General features: G+C 35.3%; 1 protein-coding gene across 1 annotated transcript; it reads left to right on the forward strand.

The window, feature by feature from the left end:
* Positions 1–315: 315 nt before the first annotated feature.
* LOC145132338 (cytochrome P450 CYP72A219-like) lies at positions 316–2,546 on the forward strand. Its single transcript, XM_079067093.1, has 5 exons — positions 316–608; positions 813–1,033; positions 1,126–1,370; positions 1,480–1,864; positions 1,976–2,546. The coding sequence occupies exons 1-5, from the start codon at positions 344–346 to the stop codon at positions 2,399–2,401; spliced, it is 1,542 nt and encodes a 513-aa protein (XP_078923219.1). The 5' UTR covers positions 316–343; the 3' UTR covers positions 2,402–2,546.
* Positions 2,547–23,872: the final 21,326 nt, after the last annotated feature.

Below are 23,872 nucleotides of genomic sequence, written 5' to 3' on the forward strand. Positions count from 1 at the left end.
TCAGAAATATATTTTGATTTGTATTTATTTCATGAAAATTTAAAAAAAATAGACGAATTAAACACGTTTTTAAATTTTTCATTTTTTTTGAAATTTTTTTCCAAAAAACAGCCAAAATTTTCAAATCTAAACGCACCCTAGCATTTACATTAACAATCTAAAATAATATTCTTGTGATGTGGAGGACTTGCCACATAAACAATAACAAATGGATCATAACCATCAATTACTCAAACCATAAGGTGGTAAACTGAACATTGGCCATCAATAAATACCCTTCTCTCTTTGTTATCACGACGACAAGCTTCAAAAAAATCACAGCCATTTCTACTACATACAAGGGATGGAGGTAAGCGCAGTTTTTTGTATTCTTGGAGTAGCAGCAATCTTTTTATGGACAATATCGAACTGGTTGTGGTTCAAACCAAAGAAGATAGAAAAGTTTCTAAGAGACCAAGGCCTCAAGGGTAGCTCTTATAAGTTCCTTCTAGGAGATCTGAAGGAAATGGTGCAGATGTCAACCGAGGCCAAATCCAAACCCATGAATCTAACTCACGATATTGCTCCTCGTGTGTCGCCCTTCATCCATAAGTCCATTGCTGCTTATGGTACGTACGTACATGTATACTTGAGTTGTTCTAGATTTTTGTTAAACCATGTTTAATTTACGTGAATTCTTGTAGCATCAACCAAATTGTAAATAGGGATGTTAATTTTGGATTATTTCCTATATTGCTTGGAGAAATATAGTATCTAAAATTATATATGTCTATCTTGCATGTTTATTTATTTATTTATTTTTTAAATGTAAGGTAAGAGTTGTTTTACTTGGATGGGAACAAAACCTTTGGTGCACATATCTGAACCGACTATGATACGAGAGGTCTTTGCTAACTATCAGCAATTTCAAAAGCCAATCGAAGGAAACCCATTAACAAAGTTGCTAGTCAGAGGATTAATCTTGGCCGAAGCTGATCAATGGATTAAACATAGAAAAATCATCAATCCTGCATTCCATGCTGAGAAGCTTAAGGTTTCTTGATACTGAATTTTTTCTTTCCATTACAATATATCGCGTCAGATATAGAACAGGGTCACTTGGAATTACTTATGTTTTTCTGGCAGCATATGGTACCCGCATTTTATGTGAGCTGCAGTGAGATGATCGACAAATGGGAGGAAATGATTACAAAAGAAAGCTCGTGTGAAATGGATGTCTGGCCACATCTACATACGTTTTCAAGTGATGTAATTTCACGTACAGCATTTGGTAGCAATTTTGAGGAAGGAAGAAAGATTTTTGAACTTCAAAACGAACAAGCGGAGCTGTTTATAAAGGCTGCACAGTCACTTTACATTCCTGGATCAAGGTGAGTATGCATTCATAAACAATATTAATTAGTGTACTATTTATTTGATACTTTAAATTGTAAAATCACAAATTTTGGCATTTTATCTAATCAAATAAGATTTATATAGATTTTTGCCCACAAAAGACAACAAGAGGATGAAAGAGATTCACCGTGAGGTGACAGCTTCGATAAAGAACATTATTGATAAACGATTTGATGCAATGAAAGCTGGAGAAACTAGCAAACATGACCTTCTGGGCATCCTTTTGGAGTCGAATTATAAAGAAATTAAACAACACGGGAATAGCAATTTCGGATTAAGCATTGAGGAAGTAATCGAAGAATGTAAGCTTTTCTACTTTGCTGGACAAGAGACCACTGGAAATATGCTTGTTTGGACTATGATTTTATTGGGTCAACACACGGATTGGCAGATACGTGCAAGAGAAGAAGTTTTCAATATCTTTCCAGATAAAAAACCAAACATTGATGGGTTGAGTCACCTAAAAGTTGTATGTTTTTTCCTACTATATATAGTCTATAAATTGATGAATATATGGTGGTGTTGGATACACCAAACTTCTTATTTATTTTGTATCTTAAATCATTTTATTGTTTTGTAGATCAACATGATTTTCAATGAAGTTCTTAGGTTATATCCACCTGCAGCAGCCGTAAGACGGGTGACACATGATGAAACCAAATTAGGTAAGTTCACTTTACCAGCAGGAACCCTTGTCCAGATTAATGCATTGTTTTTGCACCATGACAAAGATATGTGGGGTAAAGATGTGAACGAGTTTAAGCCTGAAAGATTTTCTGAAGGCGTGTTAAAGGTGACCAAGGGAAAAGGCTCGTATCTCCCATTTGGAGGTGGCCCTCGTATATGCATTGGCCAAAATTTTGCTATGCTAGAAGCTAAAATGGCACTTGCAATGATTCTTCAACACTTCTCATTTGAGCTATCTCCATCGTACTCGCATGCCCCACATACTATAATCACTCTACAACCTCAGTTTGGTGCTCACTTGACTTTACACAAACTTTAGTTGGTTAATTTGAGGCATATTTAAATTATTATAAAGTAATATTTATACTTTATAACCGGTTGTTGTAGTACTATATTACGTGGTTTGATGCATATTTTGTTTAATATAAAGTATACCAGTTTGTTGTTGTACTATATACTTCTGGTTACTACTTCTGTTTCGGTTGTAACATATGTGTTATTTATATATATACATTCTTATCAATCCAGCAAGGTAACACACGACTTGTAAAATGTATAAGATTTATGGGGTGCTCCCTATTGAAAACAATGGGCCGGGCAATATATTTTAATGTTTATTAACTTTACCGGTATGGAGTTATAAAAAATACTGTGCTGTAAAACTTACCAGCCCCATATATAATACAATAAAATAATATATTTGGTTTTTGGTTTTTTTTTTAAATATTTATACATGTCAAGTCGCCGAAAATGAAATCTTATATATTTTTTACTAAACCTTCTTTTTTTTTCTTTCTAAATAACAGTTCATGGTTTACTATTATTATTATTAGGTGTGAGACCCGTGTATTACACGGATTGATTTAAAAAAAGATTAAACACTAAAGTGTAAATTATTAATATTTTTTTAATATACAACTTTAAAATAAGAAATGAAGAAATGTATTTATTGCAATTTAATATCATATATGTAATATTTAATACTTTACATATATAGTATATGAACTTTAATTTTAAAAATTGAAACAAACCAAAAATTAACAAGTGGATAATATTTCTTTCAAAAATACCACAAAATGACAAATGTCAAAACTAATGAGAGATTGACATATGGCAAAAAAAAACTTTTATTTATTAAGGAGGATTAGAGTAAATTACATGATTCGTCCCTGGTCCAGGTGTCAAATTGCGCGTTTAGTCCCTATTTTCAAAAATTAACTCGGGTTATCCCTATATAATTTTTTTTCACTCGGACGGTCTCTATAAACATAAAATGACTATTTTGCCCTTAATATATATATTTTTAATTTTTTTATTTATTTATCAGTTTTTGGATTAAAAAATAAATAAAATTTAAAACAAATAACCCCAGCACCAACCACACCCCTCCCTCCCCCCCCCCCCCCTCCCCTTTTACTTCTACCTTCCCTGGAAACCAACACCATCGGAGCATCAACAATACCACCATACCCTCATGTTTAACCATCAACAACAACACCATCACCGTCACAAGCTCTACCGCTTATGCCACCACATTCGTCTTCAGCATCTCTGCCTATGTACTTCTCCCCAATTTTCTACATTACCGTTAAGATCTGAACTCCAATAGGAGGCTAGGAGCGGTGATAGGTGGTGTTCAAATAGGGGGCAGTCGGAAAACTTATCCAGAAAACTCTGAAGATTGTCTCACCAAACCCTAAATGGGTTGTAGCTCTGTGGATCTGCACTTCACGTCGTCGATCTTTATGAAGGAGATAAACCCTCTAATTCCTTTGGGTAATGGTGCTGCAGAAATATATCGCACCCACCGACCACCATAACTCAATCTCTTCATCTTTCAAGTTCTGATGTCCGCCATCACCACAGTCTCCGGCAGAACTACTGAATGCCACCATCATCTCAATTATATACCTCGATTTCAAGATCTGGAGGGGATAATGAAACGTATTTCATCTCGGAGCCTCCACCGCCACCATGCCTTCAACTAGTAAATTGGTCGGAGAAGATGAAGGAACAGAAGCATATGGGTTCAGGTGGAGTTTTATTCCTCACTAATTCTCTTTTTCTACACTGATTTCCTTTTAGATGAGAAAAGAGAGAAATTGGAGACGACAAATGGTTGTAAAGACGAAGAATGGTGATGGCTGATCCGGAAAGAATTTTTTTCCGGCGGTGGTTTCCAGTGATGAACAATAAGGGAAAGAAGTCTTTGAGACGAGAGATGAAGAAGAGGTGTATGAGGGTGGGGGGCCCATTTCTTTTATTGATAGATTAATAATGGAAGCCATTTTTTTCTTTAAAATAAATAGTAATAAACAACTTAAAATAAATCAAAAATTAATACATAAGGGAAAAATAGACATTTTATGTCTGGTAAACGATTTTAGGGATGAAACGTGCAACTTTTAACAATATAAGGGACGATCCGAGTTATTTTTTAAAATAAGGACTAAACGCGCAATTTAGCACTTGGACCAGGGACGAATCATGTAATTTACTCTTATTATTATTACCATTTTTGGGAAAATGATCGGAGGGGAAATAATCTCCTGCAAATGGAATGAAAGAGAAACCAATGCATAGAAAAGGCAACAAAGCTAAACTAAATACTAGTTAGGAACCAAACATTAACAAGGCACCAAAAAATAACCATTGTAAAACAACAGAGCCTAAGCTTGTATAAACAAAAACTAGGCCAATATACGTGCCCGAATATAATAATATATTTGAAATATTTATAAATATATGTTTTTTTTTAAATATTAGCTTTTATTTAATCAATTTTAGAATAAATTGGTATAAACATTGTTTGTTTTGATTTATATGATAATATAGACTTATTTTAAAATTCTATAATTTTAATCATGAATAAAATTAAATATAATATATTTTTTAATGATATTTATAGTTTTTGTTATGATTATTTAACTTTAAAAAGTTTATTTGTTTAAGATTTTAATTTCTATCATTGTAATTATTTAAAACATCAAACATTGTTTTTGTTTTTAAAGGTAACAATATAATTTTTTATATATAATGTTATTTTTAACTATTGTTGTTATAAGTTATTTAAAATAATGTATTTAAAAACTCTTAATTATTTTAATTTGGTTTCAGAAATTTAACATTTTTTAAAATTTATTTGATAAATATTGTTAGTTTCTTTGATTGTAACTGTTTAAAACAAGAAATATTGTTTTTGTTTTTAAAGATAACATTATAACTTTTTATATAATATTACTTTTAAGTATTCTTATTGTAAGTTATTTTTAATCTACTTATTTGAAAATTCTTAATGTTTATAAAAAATAGGTACGTGGATTTTTTTTTATTAATTTAGGATTACAATTTAGGATTCCAAAAAACATGAACCGGGCTGCAACTCCCTTGAACTCACGTTCTAACCAATTCCTTACTCCTCTCAACAATGAAAGATCTCAACCACCTCAAATGTCAAATATTCAAATAAACTCACGCTACAACTCCTTCTAGCTCGTTGTTTTGGCTTTATCACATCAATTCGGCTGTTAGTCCTCCGACGGGACACACCCCGTTCGCTTCCACCCAAGACTTGCACTATCTGCGGTTGACGTCTGACGACCAAATCATCCAGATAGGCTCCAATCATGACTCTTGGCACACACAATGGCATATGATGATCTTTCGATAATAATACCCAGGGAATTATAAAGAAACTATGATCCTAGGTAAGGACTTAACTAAACCGAACGTAATTGATCATCACCCAATCACAAAAGAAAAAGTAATCAAAATGCATGAAGGAATACATACCCGCGAGGTCTTGAAGTTTTGGCTCTGCTTTCTGAAAGACTGCGGATGATAGGGTCTAACCCGCCCTAATCGACAATCGTGGACGACTTGCCCTAATATGGCCAGGATGATGATAATGATGACACAACTCTACCTCCAGGGTGCAATCTTGGTAAACATGACGCCTCCATCTACACCCACCACATTTTAACTTGTAGTACACAGGCTTGAGGGCTCCTCTACCCATAGCGAACATGTCGTGGCCCCTCAGGCCTCTAGCACTAGGCATGGCAACATCAAACTGTTTAGATGTTGCCAGCAAAGTCAGATCACGAGTCCGCTTCCTCTTAATTGCCTCACCAAACCAAGCTCCCGCTCCCGAGTTACCTCGACCATCCCATCAGTTGTGTGTACGACTGAGATCTGATTCTTGAACTTGACGACCAACCTGCCAGCGACATAACCAATAATGTCATGTAACTCCTCTTGTAAAGTTCATGAAATCTCATTGGCAATCCAATCAGGAAATCGACCCCCCTGAAGGCATGATGCATAACCCACCTTCGATCCCTCATGGCAAGAACTAGCAATAGAGTCCTCCTTCCCGAAAAAACTCTAGGGCTTTATAAGCCTTGAGATTCCGATGTGCCTCTAACTGTCCTACTACAATCTCGACCCAAAAAGCCCCAAGATGATAATCCAAGAGTTCCATGATTCCGTCCTTTATGGTACCAAACATCATAAGAGCTTGATCCAAAATATCATGGGTGATCTCCGACGAGATGAACTCCTGCATCCGCTCATCCATCGACTCAAGACCAACACCTGAGCCTGAACCAGATCCTCCTCCATGAGTGCGCATCATCATACTAAAAAGCAACCATACAATAATCAGATCGTACCCATAAAAATTCTCATCCTACAAGCTAAGCTTCCTAGAATCTTTGTGACCATTTTTTATTCGAGTATGGATCCTATGCTTTCAACAATACGAACCCAATACTACCTTACACACCTATCCATACTTTCCTCAGGAATTATCCTGAATACCCTAAGTCATTTGCTCAAACTGGTATTCTAAATACCCGCTAGTTAGCACAACCAACCCACTAAAGCACTTCCTAGGCTCACCTAGGTTCCCAACCTCACCATGCCATCCGCTGTTGAAGAACTCTCACTAATGTCATCTAATTACTTCATGAATACAATCACATGCAACAAAGCTTAGATAATCCTTTGAGTAAAAGACTCAACCCTACCATGGTGAGACTCAAACGAGAGTTGCTCAATAGAGCCAAAACTGTCACTCTGAGATTACCTAAGCTTTGTAGCATGTGACTTAACATATCACTTAATAGTTAACTCACATCGCTAAGGGTTCCATAAAGCACAGAGCAGGCAGCATTTGTATAGTAACACTCCTAGTCGCAGAAGAAACAAAATGCTTCCCAATCTTACTTACTGCAAGCCATGCTAGGAACTTATACCCTCATTGCCGGTTGCCTTATGCATGCAAATTATACACAATACCTAATCAAATAGATTGTCGAATAAAAGATTCTACCCTAGGACCACAACCAGATGAGTAACAGGAAATAAGGCTAAATCAGTCATTCTAGGGCTATATGATCCTAATCGTACACAATTTTTAAAGCTATACACTTAGCAATTACTTCTACCAATATAGATTCCAAATCGAGCATAACATTCGATCCTCGTAGACTACGAGGCATCAAATATCAGGCAAATCTATCATACAATTCCTGAAAGTATCCCTAGCCTTATCCTAGAATGCAAGCATTCATATCATATAACATATTAACATGCATGAGTATTCTGGGAAATCACTTACTCGAGTTGGGCTGATTACATGCATTACACCCCCTTTCTCTTTCTAAAAAATATTTTTAGAAATTTGTTTTCTTTGAAAAGATTACCAATTCCTCGGTTTGAGTTCAGTCACACCTAAGAGTGTGCCTAAATCCCTCAAACCAAGGCTCTGATACCAATTTGTAACATACCGAAAATCCAAGGTAATATTTTCATTTTTGAAACAATAATTCATACATCAAGTTGTTCCCAAACCAATTCAAGTGAAAAATAGTACTTAAAAATCAGAGTAAAAATTATCAATGCAGAATAAACTATGGGGATGTTGTGTAGTCACGTCGGGCCCTTCCTTTTCGAACCGAAAGTACCTGAAACCATAAACATAAACCATAAGCATAAAGCTTAGTGAGTTTCCCAAAATACCATATACCATACATAAGATAGTGAATGCTATGGGCAAAATCATAGTCTTACTGTCACTTTCTTCCATAGTCCAAATCATGATATTTCCTTGTAATGCCGAGGGCCAAATCCTGATCTTACATAAAAATTGCCATAGGCCAGATCCTTGTATTTCCTTGCAATGCTGAGGGCCAAATCTTAGTCTTACATACAAATTGCTGGGGCCAGATCCTAGTCTTTCATATAGATACTAAGGGCCAGATCTTGATCTTTCATGCAAGTATCACACAGACAACTAGCATCATACATAACATATTCTAGTGGGCCGACATTGGTGCCTTCGACCCACAGGTACAATGAAGAGACTCACCTCACAGTCAGACGAAATAGTTGTGGCAACATGCTGCTCTGAAAATCAACTCTATCGGTCGCCTTTACAAATAACAGTGACCAACACTTAGACTACAACTTAAAATACCCAAAATGCCCTTAGGTCAAACTTTGTCAAAGTCAATGGACAAAAGTCAAACCAGCTAGTCGTCATGTCGTGGCCTCCTTGGCCACGTCGTGGCCACAAACCGACAAAACAGGCGGGTCTTGACCAAGTCACCACGACGTGGCAACCTTAGCCACGTCGTGGTGATGAGTCTGGACAGCTTAAACTATTAAGTCATTTCCTTCCACTACAAGAGCTCCAAGGCTCATATCTGGTCCTTCCCATGGTCTTGATGGGTAAAGTTTCTAACTTTATCTCTCAACCCCTCCATAAGCCAAAGCCACAACCCTAACCACTAATGGTAACTTAATGCATCAAGAATCTGATTAAGCACCAAATCCTTAAAGTTGCACCTCTAAACTTTCCAAAACGATTTCATACTCCTAAGAGACCATAAAAATCATGGCTGTATGGAATTGCATGTCACACATATGTATTTTCCATTTTAGGTCAAAAATAGGGTTTAATGACCAAAACCTCATGCATGCTATCCAAAACTTGATTATAATTCAGATCCAAGACACTAAATTCTCTACTTAACCTGGTGATTCATAAAGTTGTGAACTTTATGAGATCCCATTACTTAAATCCATCAAAACATGGGAAAATAGGACAAAAACCAAAAGATCTAGTAACATGGCAAGAAAAGGTTGAGTCTTGGACCCTCACCAAGGTCCAGGAGATAAGCTAGCTGCAGAAATGATGTTTTCTAGGTAACCACCTTACCAAGAGCTTCCTTCTCCATCTAAAATCACCAAAAAGCACTAAGAATGAGTTCACAACTTTAATAGAGGCTAGGGTTAGGGTTTCTGATGTTGAGAGGAATATGGAGGTTGAAATCCTAGCCTTAATGTTCCTTATATATGGACCAAAGCTTGAAATTAGGGTTTTCACTAAAATGCCTGCCACGTCGTGGTGACCCAAGGCCACATCATGGTGGGTTATTTAAATCCCATGATCCAAAGCGTTCTGCCACGTCGTGGTGATGTTCCACCACGTCGTGGCTACCCCCATTTAAATAAAATACATGAAATTTGATTCATACCTAGACCGAATGTTACATTGTTACTGCCCCGAATTAAGAACGACTCAAAATAGGGTGTTACATTCCTACCCATGTTAGTCTCCACATTGAAGATGTAATTACAATCTACTATTATAAGACTAGGCTTTGGATAAACCAATTTAAAAATTAGTTATCCTTCATGGATTGAACTTTGTTGTCCTTAGACTCTTCTAATGGCAACCATAAGACCCACTATTGCTTCCTTGTAGTTGTTAGGCTTATCCAAATTGATCAATGTTTTATCAATAATCAAAGTATCTCCTTCTACAAATAGATGATACTCATAAAACTTGGGAGGTGCTCTAACTCTACTAGATTTGGTGAAGAGATAAGGCAATTTCATTTGACTTAACTAGTATTTCAACCTCAGGTTGAGAGCTAGTGCCAACTATAGGTTCATTGTCGGTCATATCTTAAATTTTTTCAAGATCAATATGACCCCCACTAACTTCTTGACATCTATTTGTTCTTTCTCTTCAAGGAACATTCCTTTTGAGCTACAAGCATCACATATATCAAAAGTTTTTAGAGAATATTCAACAATGTAACCCTTCTCAAATCTTGATTCAATTTGGTCATTGGTTTCTTGTCAAACGAAAGGCCTCACAACACCATATCTGAATGTGAGGGAATTGTACAACTCTGCATATCGTGAGGTGACATCAAAACTTACTTAGTTGGATACAAGGTTCAAAAATATTTACTCTACTATTTCAAGTTTATATTCCTAAAAACATAATTAGTAGCAAAGCATGACTCATCATAGATCGAATCATTTAGCATTATATTCTCCTTTTAGTAACATCATTACATTATGGTGTCCTTGGAGAAGCCAATTATGGAAACGATTCCACAATCTTTATGATGATCGTAGAACCTGATACTAAGGCATTCTCTATGCTTTTCAGATTATAGATCCTTTATCTCCATACCTAATTAATTCCTTACTTTGTTCTGATACTTTTTGAAACTTTTAAAAGAGTAAGAATTGTGCTTCATCACAAAAACATAATCACATCTATTGAGTTATCAATAAACATGACATAGTTGTATATGTGGTCCCTTCTGGTGAATCTAATGGGTCCACACACATTAGTGTGTAGAAGATCCAACAATCCTTTGTCTCCATTTCATGTCCATTTGAATGGTGACTAAGTCGTCTTAACAACATACAAGACTCGTATGCATCATCCAACTCAAGGTCGAATGATTCCAAGCCTGGTACAATTGGAGCTTGGTGAAGCGATTCTGACTAATGTGGCCAAGGCGATTATTCCACAAGTGTGATCTTATCTAAACTATTAGAGGAATCAATATTCAAGAAATCACTGCTATTATTAGAAACACAAACTAAAATTTCATCAATGACATTGCAAGAAGATGTTTTAAGCATTAAACCATCATCTTTATAAACTAGAATTGACACATATCCATTATCAAATGAAAATTGAAATTCATGTTTATACAAAGTATAAAATGAAATTTTGGTTTTTAAACATATGCAAAAAATAATAGATGATAACTAGTTTAAAACTAAGTCCATTACTAAAAAGCACAAGCTCAAAAGCCTCAATCATTGAGACATGCAACATTCGTCCATTCCAATGGTTAGGGTTTAGCTTTCGATTCTTAGACTTCCTTCCTCCCTATAGATCCTATAATGCCATGAAAATATGATTTCGATATTGTACATTAGGGAACCATGAATTAGATGTATTTGGAGTTTGATTATTCAAGTACTTGATGTAGAGTAAAACACATGAATTTTCTTCAAAGTACTTAGGGCGACTTCCTTTCCTTCGATCCTTTTCTCTGCATTAATTGAAACTTTCCTTTTTTGAATCATGGTTGTGTGGAATAAAGGAGAAACCAATTCCATTCCTTTATAATGGAAAGTTTCGGCCCAAATCATTCATTTCCATTTAGGATTTGAACGTTTCCTATTCATTCCACAAACATTCAAAAGCGGTAACTGGAATTTGATAAGAAATTTAATTCCTTTCCAGTTTTCTCAATTTTGAGAAGGTTAAAGAGTCCCATTAACGATTTCCTCCATATTATTCATATGGTAAATCAAGTTGAAGTTATAATAAGAACTAATGAAAGAGTCAAACACAAGATCTATAGCAAGTCTCTTGATAAGGGTAACATTGATATTCCCGAGTTTCTCTATGTAGCTTTCATTAATTACATGCAAAACTCTTTTCGTCAATTTGAATGCAATTAGGAACTATTTATGATTTTCAAATCACTATTGTCTTGTCTTTTGGTAAAAAATTTCACTTAATTTCAAATTCATTTCATATGTCCACATGTTCACAAAATATCACTTTGGAACATCGAGGATATAGACATAATGCTGCAAGAGACCTTATTTGACAAATATTCCATTAATGTGAATAACAACTTATCTAAAGTTTATACATTATTGATTTGAGGAACATCCCATAACAAATGAGCCATTATTTATGGAGAACAAAATAAATCTAGAATTTTGAAAGTGAGGAAGTGGAAGAGGATCTTATCTAACCTAAAGGAGAGAGTTTAAATAAATTGTTTTAATCCTTAATTATTAACCCATTTTTAAATTAAGGCTAGGATCCAAAATTACGATTCACAATATGTAGAGGGATGTCGTAGTCATATCACGAAACTATTTTAGGTAGGTAAAACATTTTACCAATTTCAATCACAATGAAACTCCTAGATCTCTTGAGATTCATTATACAATAAATGGCATGTTAATCTTGGATTATGCTCTTCGATTTGTGATTGGGATGCCAAGGATCACAAGTAAGATGTGAATAACCATGCAAACATGCATGACATCATTGAGGTTTTTTATGATCTCATATTGATGTGTTGGTCAAGCACACACGCTTCATTAACAACCATAAATTCGAGTATATGCCTTCAGTTCATTTTTGTAGCCCCACATTAGTGTGTCGGTTACCTACCCACGTTCCACTAATGACTCATAAAGAAATAACGTGCGTTTTCATGGATTAGCATACTTCTAAAGTAACTAGAATGAGATTTTATAGATGGTTCTAGTACTTTATACATTATACTTTTAATGTTATTAGTGTCCTATCAAACCCGTTTGGCTAACGGCCCTCCACCACAGAAAAAAAATGGTGGGTTAAAAGGACACCAATTCAACGACCATATTATAGGTCGTTTCCTTATACGTCTCTTATAGTGTGCCTTTGTGAATGAGGCCTACAAATGATTTAACTGACTTTTAGTTATACATATAGTAATATCCTATGATACATATGTATAGGGTATATTTTAAAATATTTTAAATTACAAGGTTCATATCATATCAATTTTATTAACTTTTAATAATTATATTTGAACTAAATAAGATTTAAGAATTAAACATTTAATTAATTAATACAAATCTTATTAAAGGATAATTATATTATCTAATTATCTTTTAACTGGATAATTACCCTTTTTAAATCTTGCTTATATTCAAATTAGAATTTCTAATTATCTAGTTATTATATTATAATTTTATACATTTAAAATAATAGTACATAACTAATAGTTATCCTATCTTTTGAATAACGCAAGAAAATCCTAAAATTTTGTTTCAAACGGTTCCCACGACATAGCAGACGATTGCCCATGTCTTGTAGATAAATCCAGATGTGAATAATTGAATAATAGATTTAATCCCCATTCAAATCATTTTGTTTTCAACAAGTGGGTGGGTTCTGGAAACCTTAAGAGGCTACAAAAATCGTCCAAGCCTTCGTAGATTCTAGAATTGCTTTTTTTTTCAACTATTGAACAATTATAATTCACCTCTTGCACCTTTAATTAATTTAATTAATGCCAAATTAATTGCAGACTAATTCTGATTAATAAATAATCAATTCTGACAACCTTTAATTACTTTATAATTAATTATTAACTAATTCTAATTAATATATTAATCACATAATATATTAGTAAATCATTTATATCTCTACCTTGATCAATCCAAGCCATTTCCTGCTTAAGTGGGCAACCTAAAAAGTACTTTACTTTTATTAATCAACGTTATTCCAATTTAGTTAGGACCTTAGACACCTTAATCCAAAACTATTGTCACTGATCGAACCCGTTATCGAAATCTAGTTGGTGCTTTACAACATTGATGTTTACCAAACCCGATATCATCTATGTCATTCAACATGGTTATCTATATATGAATGATCCAAGAGAGTCATATTTCTTGACTTTCAAGCGCATTCTCCCCTACATTTGAGGCACTCTTGTTCATGGCTTAAAGTTGTATGCTTTTCTTTGTCGTTGTAATGTCGTGAATTTTAACATAATTTGGTTTACTTTTAAACGCTTTTTAACAGAAGTAATATTTCTAGTCATTAGAGAATTGTTTCATATTATGCCACATAAGATTTGAGTAACTGCCATCAACGAGTGATTATTAGATTTCATACCATAATTGCAAAAACAATAGGTTGGGTTCCAAGTAATATTTCTATTTTTGTTCTTGAATCTACCCTTAATTGAAGCCTAAAACATAAAATCATGATGGGGGATATTCTAGGAAAACCAAATAAGATTATGCCAATGGACCTTAGGGGTATCAGTAATGATGGGATATCAAATACTTTTAATAGAAAATGGGAAAAATTACCGATACAAGAGAACTAATGTAACATGTTCAACTGTTCAGAGATGGTTACAAGAGGAGGAACTGAACTTATTGACTTAAATATGCCAAACCAAGAAGATATCACTTCTATTATTTGTAACACTTGTTCCAGGTATTACTTGAATTATTAAATTTTTAAGGTTTTGGTGAGTGGACTCGGCGAGTTGGGAGCCTAACTCGTCGGGTAGATGATATTTCGAAGATGCAGGATCGACACACTACTCGACGAGTTGGAAGGCCAACTCGACGAGTAGGCACTGTAAAGATAAAACCCTAATTTTAGGGTTTGCACCCTATATAATCTCCTTAAGAGCCTTGAGGCTGACCTTCCATCAGCCTCCAAACCATAAGAACGTCTGTGCCAACCCTAATCCCTATTCTCTTTCATTTTGTGAGCTAGAGTGACCTTTGAAGCTTAAGAAGAAGGAGATAGTGAGAAGATCCAGCAAACCAAGCCCTCACTCTTGAGCTTGACCATCTTGTGGACTATTGTAAGTCTTCAAGACTCGATTTTTATCATAGAATATGGCTCGATCTTGAGTTTACTCTTCATTTCCTATCCTTCTTGTTTATTGCATGCATGGGGTTCATAAAGTTTGCAACTTTATGAATCTACAGGGCAAATGGTCTCAAGGTGGGCTAGATCTGGCCTTTGGTCAAGCAAGGACACCATGCAAGGGCTTTTAGGGCATATTTCTCTCTTTTTGGCCATTTTGACCTAAGGACATGCATTGGACATGCATGTACATAAAGCCTCCACCTTTGGAACGTTTTGAGGACTAGGAACTCTTTTGGAAAGGTGGGATTTCAGATCCCTAGAGTTTTTGACCATATGGCAAAGCTTTGGAGCTTTCCAACCTTTGATAAAGGCCTTAGAGCATTTGGAACGGTTCTAGAGGGAAAAGTTGGAAACTTTATCCTTCTAGACACCTTAGGGCTTCAGATCTAAGCCCTGGAGTCCTTGCATTAAGTGTATCATCACAACAAGAAAACAGGAAGGGGGACTCGATGAGTTGCCCTAGCAACTCGACGAGTCGGGTTGGGTTTCCCCGCCTTCTGGATATCAAGTGAACTCGTCGAGTTGATGAAACAACTCGGCGAGTTGGCTAGGGTTTGATAAGGTTTTCTGGACATGATAGGAACTCGACGAGTCGCTAGGTGCACTCGACAAGTTGAGGTCAACATGGACTATTGACTTTGACTGTTGACCTTGACTTTGACCAAGGTTGACCAGAGTTGACTTTGAGCGTAATTTTGGGATTTTGACAAGTCTATCTTATGATGCTTATAGGCAGTTGAGTTGGAGCAGCACGTGGGACATATCTGATTCTAGCTTGTCAGTTCATCATTCGTGAGAGGTGAGTCTCCTCACCATACCAATGGGTCGAAGGCACCAAAGCCGTCCCATTATTTGTTACATATGTGCTATTGGGTTATGTGATATGCAATGTATTAGTTTTATCTATGAACCTTGTATGGAAGACCTCGGGGGGTTCCCGAGGCACTTAGGTATAAGACCATGGTGGGTTCCCATGGAATCCTAGGCAAAGACCTCGGGGGGTTCCCGAGGCGCTTAGGTGTAAGACCTTGGACGGTTTCCCTGGCATCCTAGGTCAAGGCCTCGGGGGGTTCCCCAAGACCATGTGGGGGTTTCCATGGCACCTGGAGTAAGACCCCGGAGGGTTTCCAGGGCTTCCTTATATGTTGGTATGCATGGATTATGTGATATGTGTAGCTTTTATGGATAATATAATATGTGTTTTGTGGATTGTATGTGAGGTATGCTCTGGGGAACTCACTAAGCATTAGCTTACAGTGTGTGGTTCTGTTTCAAGTACTTCTGAGCCCAAGGGCAAGGGTAAGGCTTGATGATGCGGCGTGCACTCTCTCGGATATTCTATGGGACACTCTCATGTTTTGAAATAAAGTTGTAATTGATATGATTTTTACAAACAATCGTAACTGGATTTTGTGGTTTATGGAAATGTAATTTGATTAGTCAAAAATGAAAATTTTCTTTTGAAAATTGGGTCATTACAAGTTGGTATCAAAGCCTTGGTTTGAGGGATTATGACACACCCTCGGGTGTGTCAGGACTCAAACTGAGGAAATGGTAAAAAAATTCAAAATAATAAATAAAAGATGGAACTTTTAATGTATGGAAAAGAGGAGAGTGCAACGCGCATGATCAGCCGAGCCAAGTAAGTGTTTTCCCCAATTTGTTAGCCATGTATACTGATATGTGAATTATGATAATTGCAAGAACCTTGCTATGTGTATGCTTCCTAAACTGTATATGGTTAGGGTCTTATAGCCTCAGAATGATTGATTTGACCTTACTTCCTGTTCCTTGTTTGGTTGTGGTCTTAGGGTAGAGTCTATTATTCGAAAGTCTATTTGATCCTTTTCTGTGTATAATTTGCATGCATAAGGCAACTTGTTGTGATTGATATGGGTAGAGAAAATCTTAGGACATCCTAGGATTTGAGATATGTGGTAGTTTGTGAGTTGTGATTTATTTTGGGATGAATTGAAGTTATCAGGTAGAGCATTAGGAAAGGTACAGGTATGTGTGGAAGGTAGTATTGGGCCCGTACTACTGAAAGCACAAGACCTGAACCCGAACCAATATTAAATCTGACAACTCCAAGGAGGACCGGTGTGGGAAGATCCCCTATATGAGTATCCTGATCATTACAATTTATGACATTCAGTTCAGCATGGTGGTGACACGATTTGGAGCAGGGGGATCAGGATCAGGATCTGGATCCGAGGCTGGATCAGGCGACACTACCGAGGTCATTGACAAGAGGCTGCATGAGCTTATTGCAGTCGAGGTTACGAGGGGTATCCTTGACGCTACACGGGTTATCTTTGGGACGGTCAAGGAGGGTATGATGTGTTGGATTAATATCTAAGTCCATAACTATATTTGGTATGTACTTGACCCGACCCGGCATGGTCCATTTGGGTTGCACTTCACCGGCACAATTTATATGGATAGTCTTTTGAGAATAGTATATTTATGATTTATATTAATATATTATAAGTTCTAATATATTAATATGGAATCATATTATTTAATTAGTATTGATCAAGAATTAATTTAGAATTAATTAAGTGATCAAAAAGAACTAATTAAATATGGACTCTTATATATATGGAATGGGCCAAGTTCATTTAGGTTGGGCTAAGCTTTCATGGATGGTCCATGGAGCTTTTAACCCATGGATCCTATGTAAATGAAAGGTAATGGGTATTAGGGTTTACATGGATGTAACCCTAATCCTCCATAATATATAAAGGGGTCCTTGGCTCATAAAATTGGCATAAGTGTGTGAAAATAAGAGTGGGCCGATTTTAGTGTGCATACATATTCTCTCAAGTTCTTCCAATGTGTTTTGGTGATTTGTGATTCCATTTGAGGCCTCCACACTATTGGGGCTAAGCTCTTAAAGCTTGAAGACATCAAGCTACATCAAAAGGTATGTCATCTAACTAGAACTTTGTAGTATAGGTGCTTCATAATATGCTAGTTAGGATGAAACCTTGGAATAGTTAATATTTGCATGTATCATAGAGAAAACATAGATCCAAGGTTTATAGGGTTGCATGTACACCATAGGAGTGTTAGAATGCTCAAAACCCAACAGTGGTATCAGAGCCATGTTGTTTTATGTTATATTGATGCAAATGTTTTATTTTCAAGTTGAAAAAAAAAGGAAAAAAAACATGACGTTTGTCAAATTTTAAGATAATTACTTGTTTTGTGAAAAACGAATTATTTGTAAAATTTGAATCATTTGTTATATGAGTTGAATTAGGTAAAATTTAGTAAAAGATAAAATGATATGATTATTTTATTAGTTTTAAAAGTTTGATCTAAATGTTTTAAGGAGTTACATATTTTGTCATAAAATTTTGGAGCTCAAAAGTTTTTTTTAAGTTGTGATCTTAAGGGTTTTTGAAACTTCCATAAGTTATGGATATGAAAGTTTTTTTTAAAAAAAAAAATTTGATTCAAAGTTTTTATGGAGTTATAAAATTTGGTATTAATGTTTTAAAGAATTCCATAACTTGTTCTTAAGTTATGGAACATGGAAAGTTTCATCATAAAACTCCATTAATTCCATAAGTTATGGAATCCAAAGGTTTTCAAGAATTACAAGACTTGCCCTCAAGTTTTGGAATTTGAGAAAAGTTTTTTATGAAAAAAAGAATTGAATTCTAAAACTTTTGGGTTCATAACTTAAACAATTAATTAAATGGTTTTAATTTTGAGTTTAATAATTGGAATTATGATGTTTTGTTGAATAGTTCAAATTAACTCTTATGGACTTTATTAATAGTTAATTAAAGCGTTTAATTAAAAGAGTATTATTAAATCCATAAATATATGGTTTGAGTTTAATTAAATTAAAAGTCTAGTTTAATTAATAGATTAAACCACCAAGTATTTTAAATGTCTAAAATACACCCTTATACTATTATAATATTAAAAGTTTAATATATTATATGTATAAGAGCAAGTCGTCTTACCATTAGTAGGCCTCATTCACGAAGCCGGTCTATAAGGGGGGTATAAGGTTACTGCCTATAAAATGGCAGTTTAATGGGTGTCCACTCTCACTCACCGCTTCCTTGACCGGTAGAGGGTCGTTAGCCGAACAGGTAGGACAAGGACTATAATTCTCCCTTCATTAAAAGTATTAATGATAAATACTAAGTAACTAAACACTTATAAATTCCCAATCTTAGTTACTTAGGAAAATGTGAATAAGGTGCTAATCCATGAAATTACACTTTGCACTTTGTTTAAGCTGTTAGTGGAGCGTGTGTGGTTAACTGGCACACTAACCTGGACTTAACAAGGTATGCAAAGGGTAACTTAATGTTTATCATAGTATCGTTGGAGCGTGTGTGGTTAACCGGCACATCGATTGAGGGGTAAATATTAAGGGTACCAAGTATATTTGCATGGTTACTTCACACCTTGTTTTGTGATCATCGGCATCCCAGTCACAAAACCTGAAGGGCACACTCGAGATTGAAACATGCCATTGAAAAGTTCAATGAATCTCAAAAGAATCTAGGAGTTTCAAAACCAATTAAAACCTAATAATACATTTCGTTTATCTTGGTGGAAATTGGTGAATCGTCATTCACCTACCTTCAAATATTTTATAGCTTGGATTACGGCATCCCTCTTCCAAGTTATAAAATAGTTTGTTGGGTCCTAGCCTTAATATATCATATTGGGTGTTATATTAAGGACTTAAATCAACTTTACGTGAATTTCTCCCATTGTTGATGTCTGGTTTAGACAACAATGATCTTCCCAAACCAAGCTTTCCTAATGAATATGACTTCCCGAGTTTGGCTCATGGAAGTCATACTTCTCTTCCTCCACCTCCTCCAATTATTCTCCCTAACCCGCAAGTTCAAGGTCACTCAAGCCCTAATGGCAAGCAAGGTCTATGTGTGATCACATCTTAGAGATGAAGTCACATATTGACAAGCCGGGAGAGTTGGGTGTCAAAGTCTTGAGAAAGTTGGATGTTCAATCACTTTCTAAGTCACATAGTGAGTTCCTTTGGGACTACTATGAAACAGACTATGACATGAACCTTAATGATCATATCTATTTGCTTGGTGCTGCTGAATCAGCAATGATTTGGAACGATAGTAAAGCAAATTTGATTAGAAGATCAACTTCCCAAAAACTTTATGGACAGTGACAATGGTGACACTGGAAATCCAGGAAAAGCATTCTCTTCTCAATGGAAAGGGATTGGCCGTAGTCAACCCGGTTGACCAAATGGTAAAGAGAAAGGCTAAGTCTAAGATAGTCCCATTACCAAAGGGTCCATATGTTTATTTTGCCAAAGGAAGGGGCGTTGATTGCAAAGCTACCAAATTTACCTAAGGATGTTAAAGTCAATAAGTTTGACTCTACATCAGGTAGAGCCCATTATCTAACTCTGTTAAGTTCTATTCTGAGATCCTCATTACATGATGTGACTGGGTCACATGTTGATGTTTTAAGAATCAAAGAATAGAGAGAAATCTTAAAGGAAGTATATGTTGATTCTGATCGCGAAGGTGGATTTCGATCGCATCAGAATTTTGAGCAGTTGCTTAAGAAGTTATGATATATTGCTAAGGAATAGATAACAAAAATTTTCCATGTGGATTGTAAGGATAAGTTTTTCCGCAAAGTTTTAAAATAAAAGAAAATTGTTTAATTTTATTTATTTGAAGTATCCTTACAATGGCATTTGTGGCAAATTGTTGCTTATATGATTCCACTGACAGCAATATTGGAAAATGGATTTGATTCTTTCATTTGTGGTAGTGTCTAAATTTACCAAATCAGGAAAGTTCCTCATCACCCAAGTTTCAATTGGACCGAAACTTGGACTCATGCAAGTTGAATAGTATGATGAATGAGAACTTTCAAGCATTGGAAAATCAAGACTAATTACTTGTTCACATGGATGTGTGAGTCAAGTGAAGGACTAAAGGGATCGAGTACACATTCTTGTGCACTGGTCATGTCCACCACAAAGCTCGTTAAGACTATTTGATTTACTAAAGTTTAGTAAATATGGTTATACTTACAAGTTTAAGTATAATTCTGAAACATTGGAAAAGTCTCAATGTATGGCAGAACGAATGGGAAGAATCAAATTAGGCAGAAAGATAAAAGTTTCTCAAATCTGAAAAGATGGGAGAGTACTTTAGTATCATGTTTGTGATCATCTTAATGATTTAGAAATCATATCACAATTAGTCCTCTAAAGGTCATCTTAGTGCATTCTTATGACTAAGAAGAGGAGTCATGAATTGTTGAAATGGTTAGATCAGGAAGATGAGTCATACTTCGTTCCAAAACAATTCTTAGAGTCATACTCCAAGATTGTAACTTGAGTGACATATCTTAAAGAAAGGTTTAAAACACTTGTCAAATGTAAGAGTAAAAGTGTCCTACTCTTGTACATTTGAAATTGATAAGTTGTGATGTTTTGGATCAAACAAAGACCAGCTAAGGCCAATTGTGTGAAGTGTTTGTCTTGATAAAGAATCTGCACTATCTCTTGAATATTTGGCAAGATAGTCTTATATGTCAAGAGGATAGTGGGAGTCTTAAAGATCCTAAAAAGAATTTCAAGAACTAATCAAGAATAAAACCTGAGGTTCTTCACTAGCACACGACTTGAGGTTTATAACCTATCGTGTTGACATATTCTGTGCCCATTCCAGTTAAAGTTGGCTTTGCATAGGAGTTCTGAAAGTTCTCAATTGGTTGCATAACAACTTGGAAGCAATGGCAGTCCCTGTACTGCCAGGTGGCAAGAAGTTAAGATTGCATAAGTTCAGTCCATATGAGTTTGGATTTGTCATTATCCTTGTCTTGTGACTATGGTTTTGACGATTCACATGGATAAGAACACATACACCATAAAATCTAAGGGTCATAAGGTTTCTCTCCGATTCATGAAAATGATGGTGAGGAAACACTTCCACCAAGTAGATTTGAAGCAGATGGCAAAAGGTCTAAACAATTGAGACTATGATTACGGCATCCCTTTTCATAGTTCTGAAATTATTTAGACACACATGCATGCTATCTAAGGAAAGGTGTATGATTTTGATAAAGTTTTATCAAAGCATCTCGTATCAGAAATCTGAACTTTGGTAAGAAAGTCTATAAAGTATTGATTTCTAGAAGTCCAGCTGATTTCTGAGTACATGTCAAAGCTAGTGGGAGCATAAGTGTTATGCTAATAATCATCATGTTAGTAGGAGCATGATAATTATTGTTAGTGTTGCAAGTTAGCAATGTTAATTATAGAAAACAAAAGATTCAATTTGTGAGGCTGCAGGGATTGAAAAAGTAGTTTTGCTATAATTAAGGGAGAGGATATACTTCATTTCAGTTCTAAAGGCTTAGATTGAGACCATAATCATCTTTAGTCAAGAATATATATATATATATATATATATATATATATATATATATATATATATATATATATGAATTTCATGTTGGATTGGTTCAACTTAAGGAAATTCTATATATTGCGTTCTCAAAATTCGATTATGATTACGGCATCCCTCTTCATAGTCAAATTTTGAAAACATGGCAAATAAAAATATTGTAGCAAAAGACTGGTCTAGAATCATGTCTTTATGTGAGACATCATGAATCGTGTACCATTTGCTTTGGGTACAGGATCGATTGCATGTGCTATAATATTTGTTATTTCTAAATTTTTCCAAATGCCCAGAGGCATTAAGAAGGGAAAAGGTCTAGAATTGGATATGACTAAAATGATTAAGCAATTGTCGAGGACAATCTGAGGTTTACCAAAGATTGGTTGCTCAGGGACAGTTGAAGTATAGTGCTAATTTTGGAATGACCATATTGACATATTCTGAAAAGAGGCATCTCTTATTCAGAAGTGATAGTCAAAATGAGAATATGGAGTTGTCTCCATAGGTGGAAGTTATCTGTGTAAGATTAGAAAACTTAATGCAAGAAGCATGTCCAAAGCAATATACTTTGAATATGAGACTTAGTTTCCATGGAGTTGATCTCTATTGGAATACCTTATAATGACTGTTGACAAGTCTTTGTGACTTTGTACATATTCATTACAGGAGGGTCAGTGCATATAAGTTTAAAATCTAAACAGATTTCGATAAATGATAGGAATTTGAAATTCTCACATTTTTCGATAAGAATTTGGGAGTGTGAAATTAGAATCATTGAAATTATGTTCAATTGGTTTATTTCACCAAGTAAGGATCATAGACAAACATAGAGTGCATACTTGGTGTATGGCAAAGCTATTGTTTAAGAAAAACATAGTGTACATGCTTGGAGCATGGGACAACTAGTGTTTTTAATTCAAGTACAAAGTTGATAAAACCGAAACAATGAATAATGAGTAATCAGTATGGTGATAAATAAAAGTGTTTATTTATATTCATAGGGTTTGATACCATATTTGATTCATTTATTCTTGTGTTTCACTTTGCATGTTTTGACTTCTAGAATAACTAAGTCGCTCTTCCTGAATGATTAAGTTATTCAAACCATCCACAGTCGGTCATATGTTGGAAGTAGATATGAATCAAGACTGTCATGGGTTGGTTTGTAGAGGTCAAAGTTGGTGGACAAAGTGGTGCTACAACACTCATGAGTGCTCATAAGTTCTGAGTATTGGATTCAACCCGCGCTCATTTGAATCACTTCATGGATTTTATCACGAGTGATCATGAGACGATAATATCTTATATTCTTCAAACCTAGATATATGAGTTGTTACTATGAGTTGGTTATACATTGATTGCACGAAAACGCATTTGGTAACTCGATGTTATAAAACGTGCCTTTGTGTATGATTCAACAAGTAGTAGAACAAGCCATATGAGTCGAAGTTTATCCATTCCTTTTACCTTCGGGATAAAAGCGATATCTGTGGGCCCCTCGATGATTTAGCGATGACACATGTGAGTGCTTGGCCAAGCCAGGACTGATTTGATT

The sequence above is a fragment of the Lactuca virosa genome, chromosome 8 (assembly GCF_052849685.1).
Source record: "Lactuca virosa cultivar CGN04683 chromosome 8, Lactuca_virosa_CGN04683_v6, whole genome shotgun sequence".
Classification (NCBI taxonomy): domain Eukaryota; kingdom Viridiplantae; phylum Streptophyta; class Magnoliopsida; order Asterales; family Asteraceae; genus Lactuca; species Lactuca virosa.

Bases quoted from the DNA above. Each gene is read 5' to 3' on its own strand.
- LOC145132338 (XM_079067093.1), top strand. From the start codon at position 344: ATGGAGGTAAGCGCAGTTTTTTGTATTCTTGGAGTAGCAGCAATCTTT. The intron at 1,034-1,125 runs GTTTCTTGATAC...TTTTTCTGGCAG, and splicing joins TCCATGCTGAGAAGCTTAAG to CATATGGTACCCGCATTTTA. The intron at 1,865-1,975 runs GTATGTTTTTTC...ATTGTTTTGTAG, and splicing joins GGTTGAGTCACCTAAAAGTT to ATCAACATGATTTTCAATGA.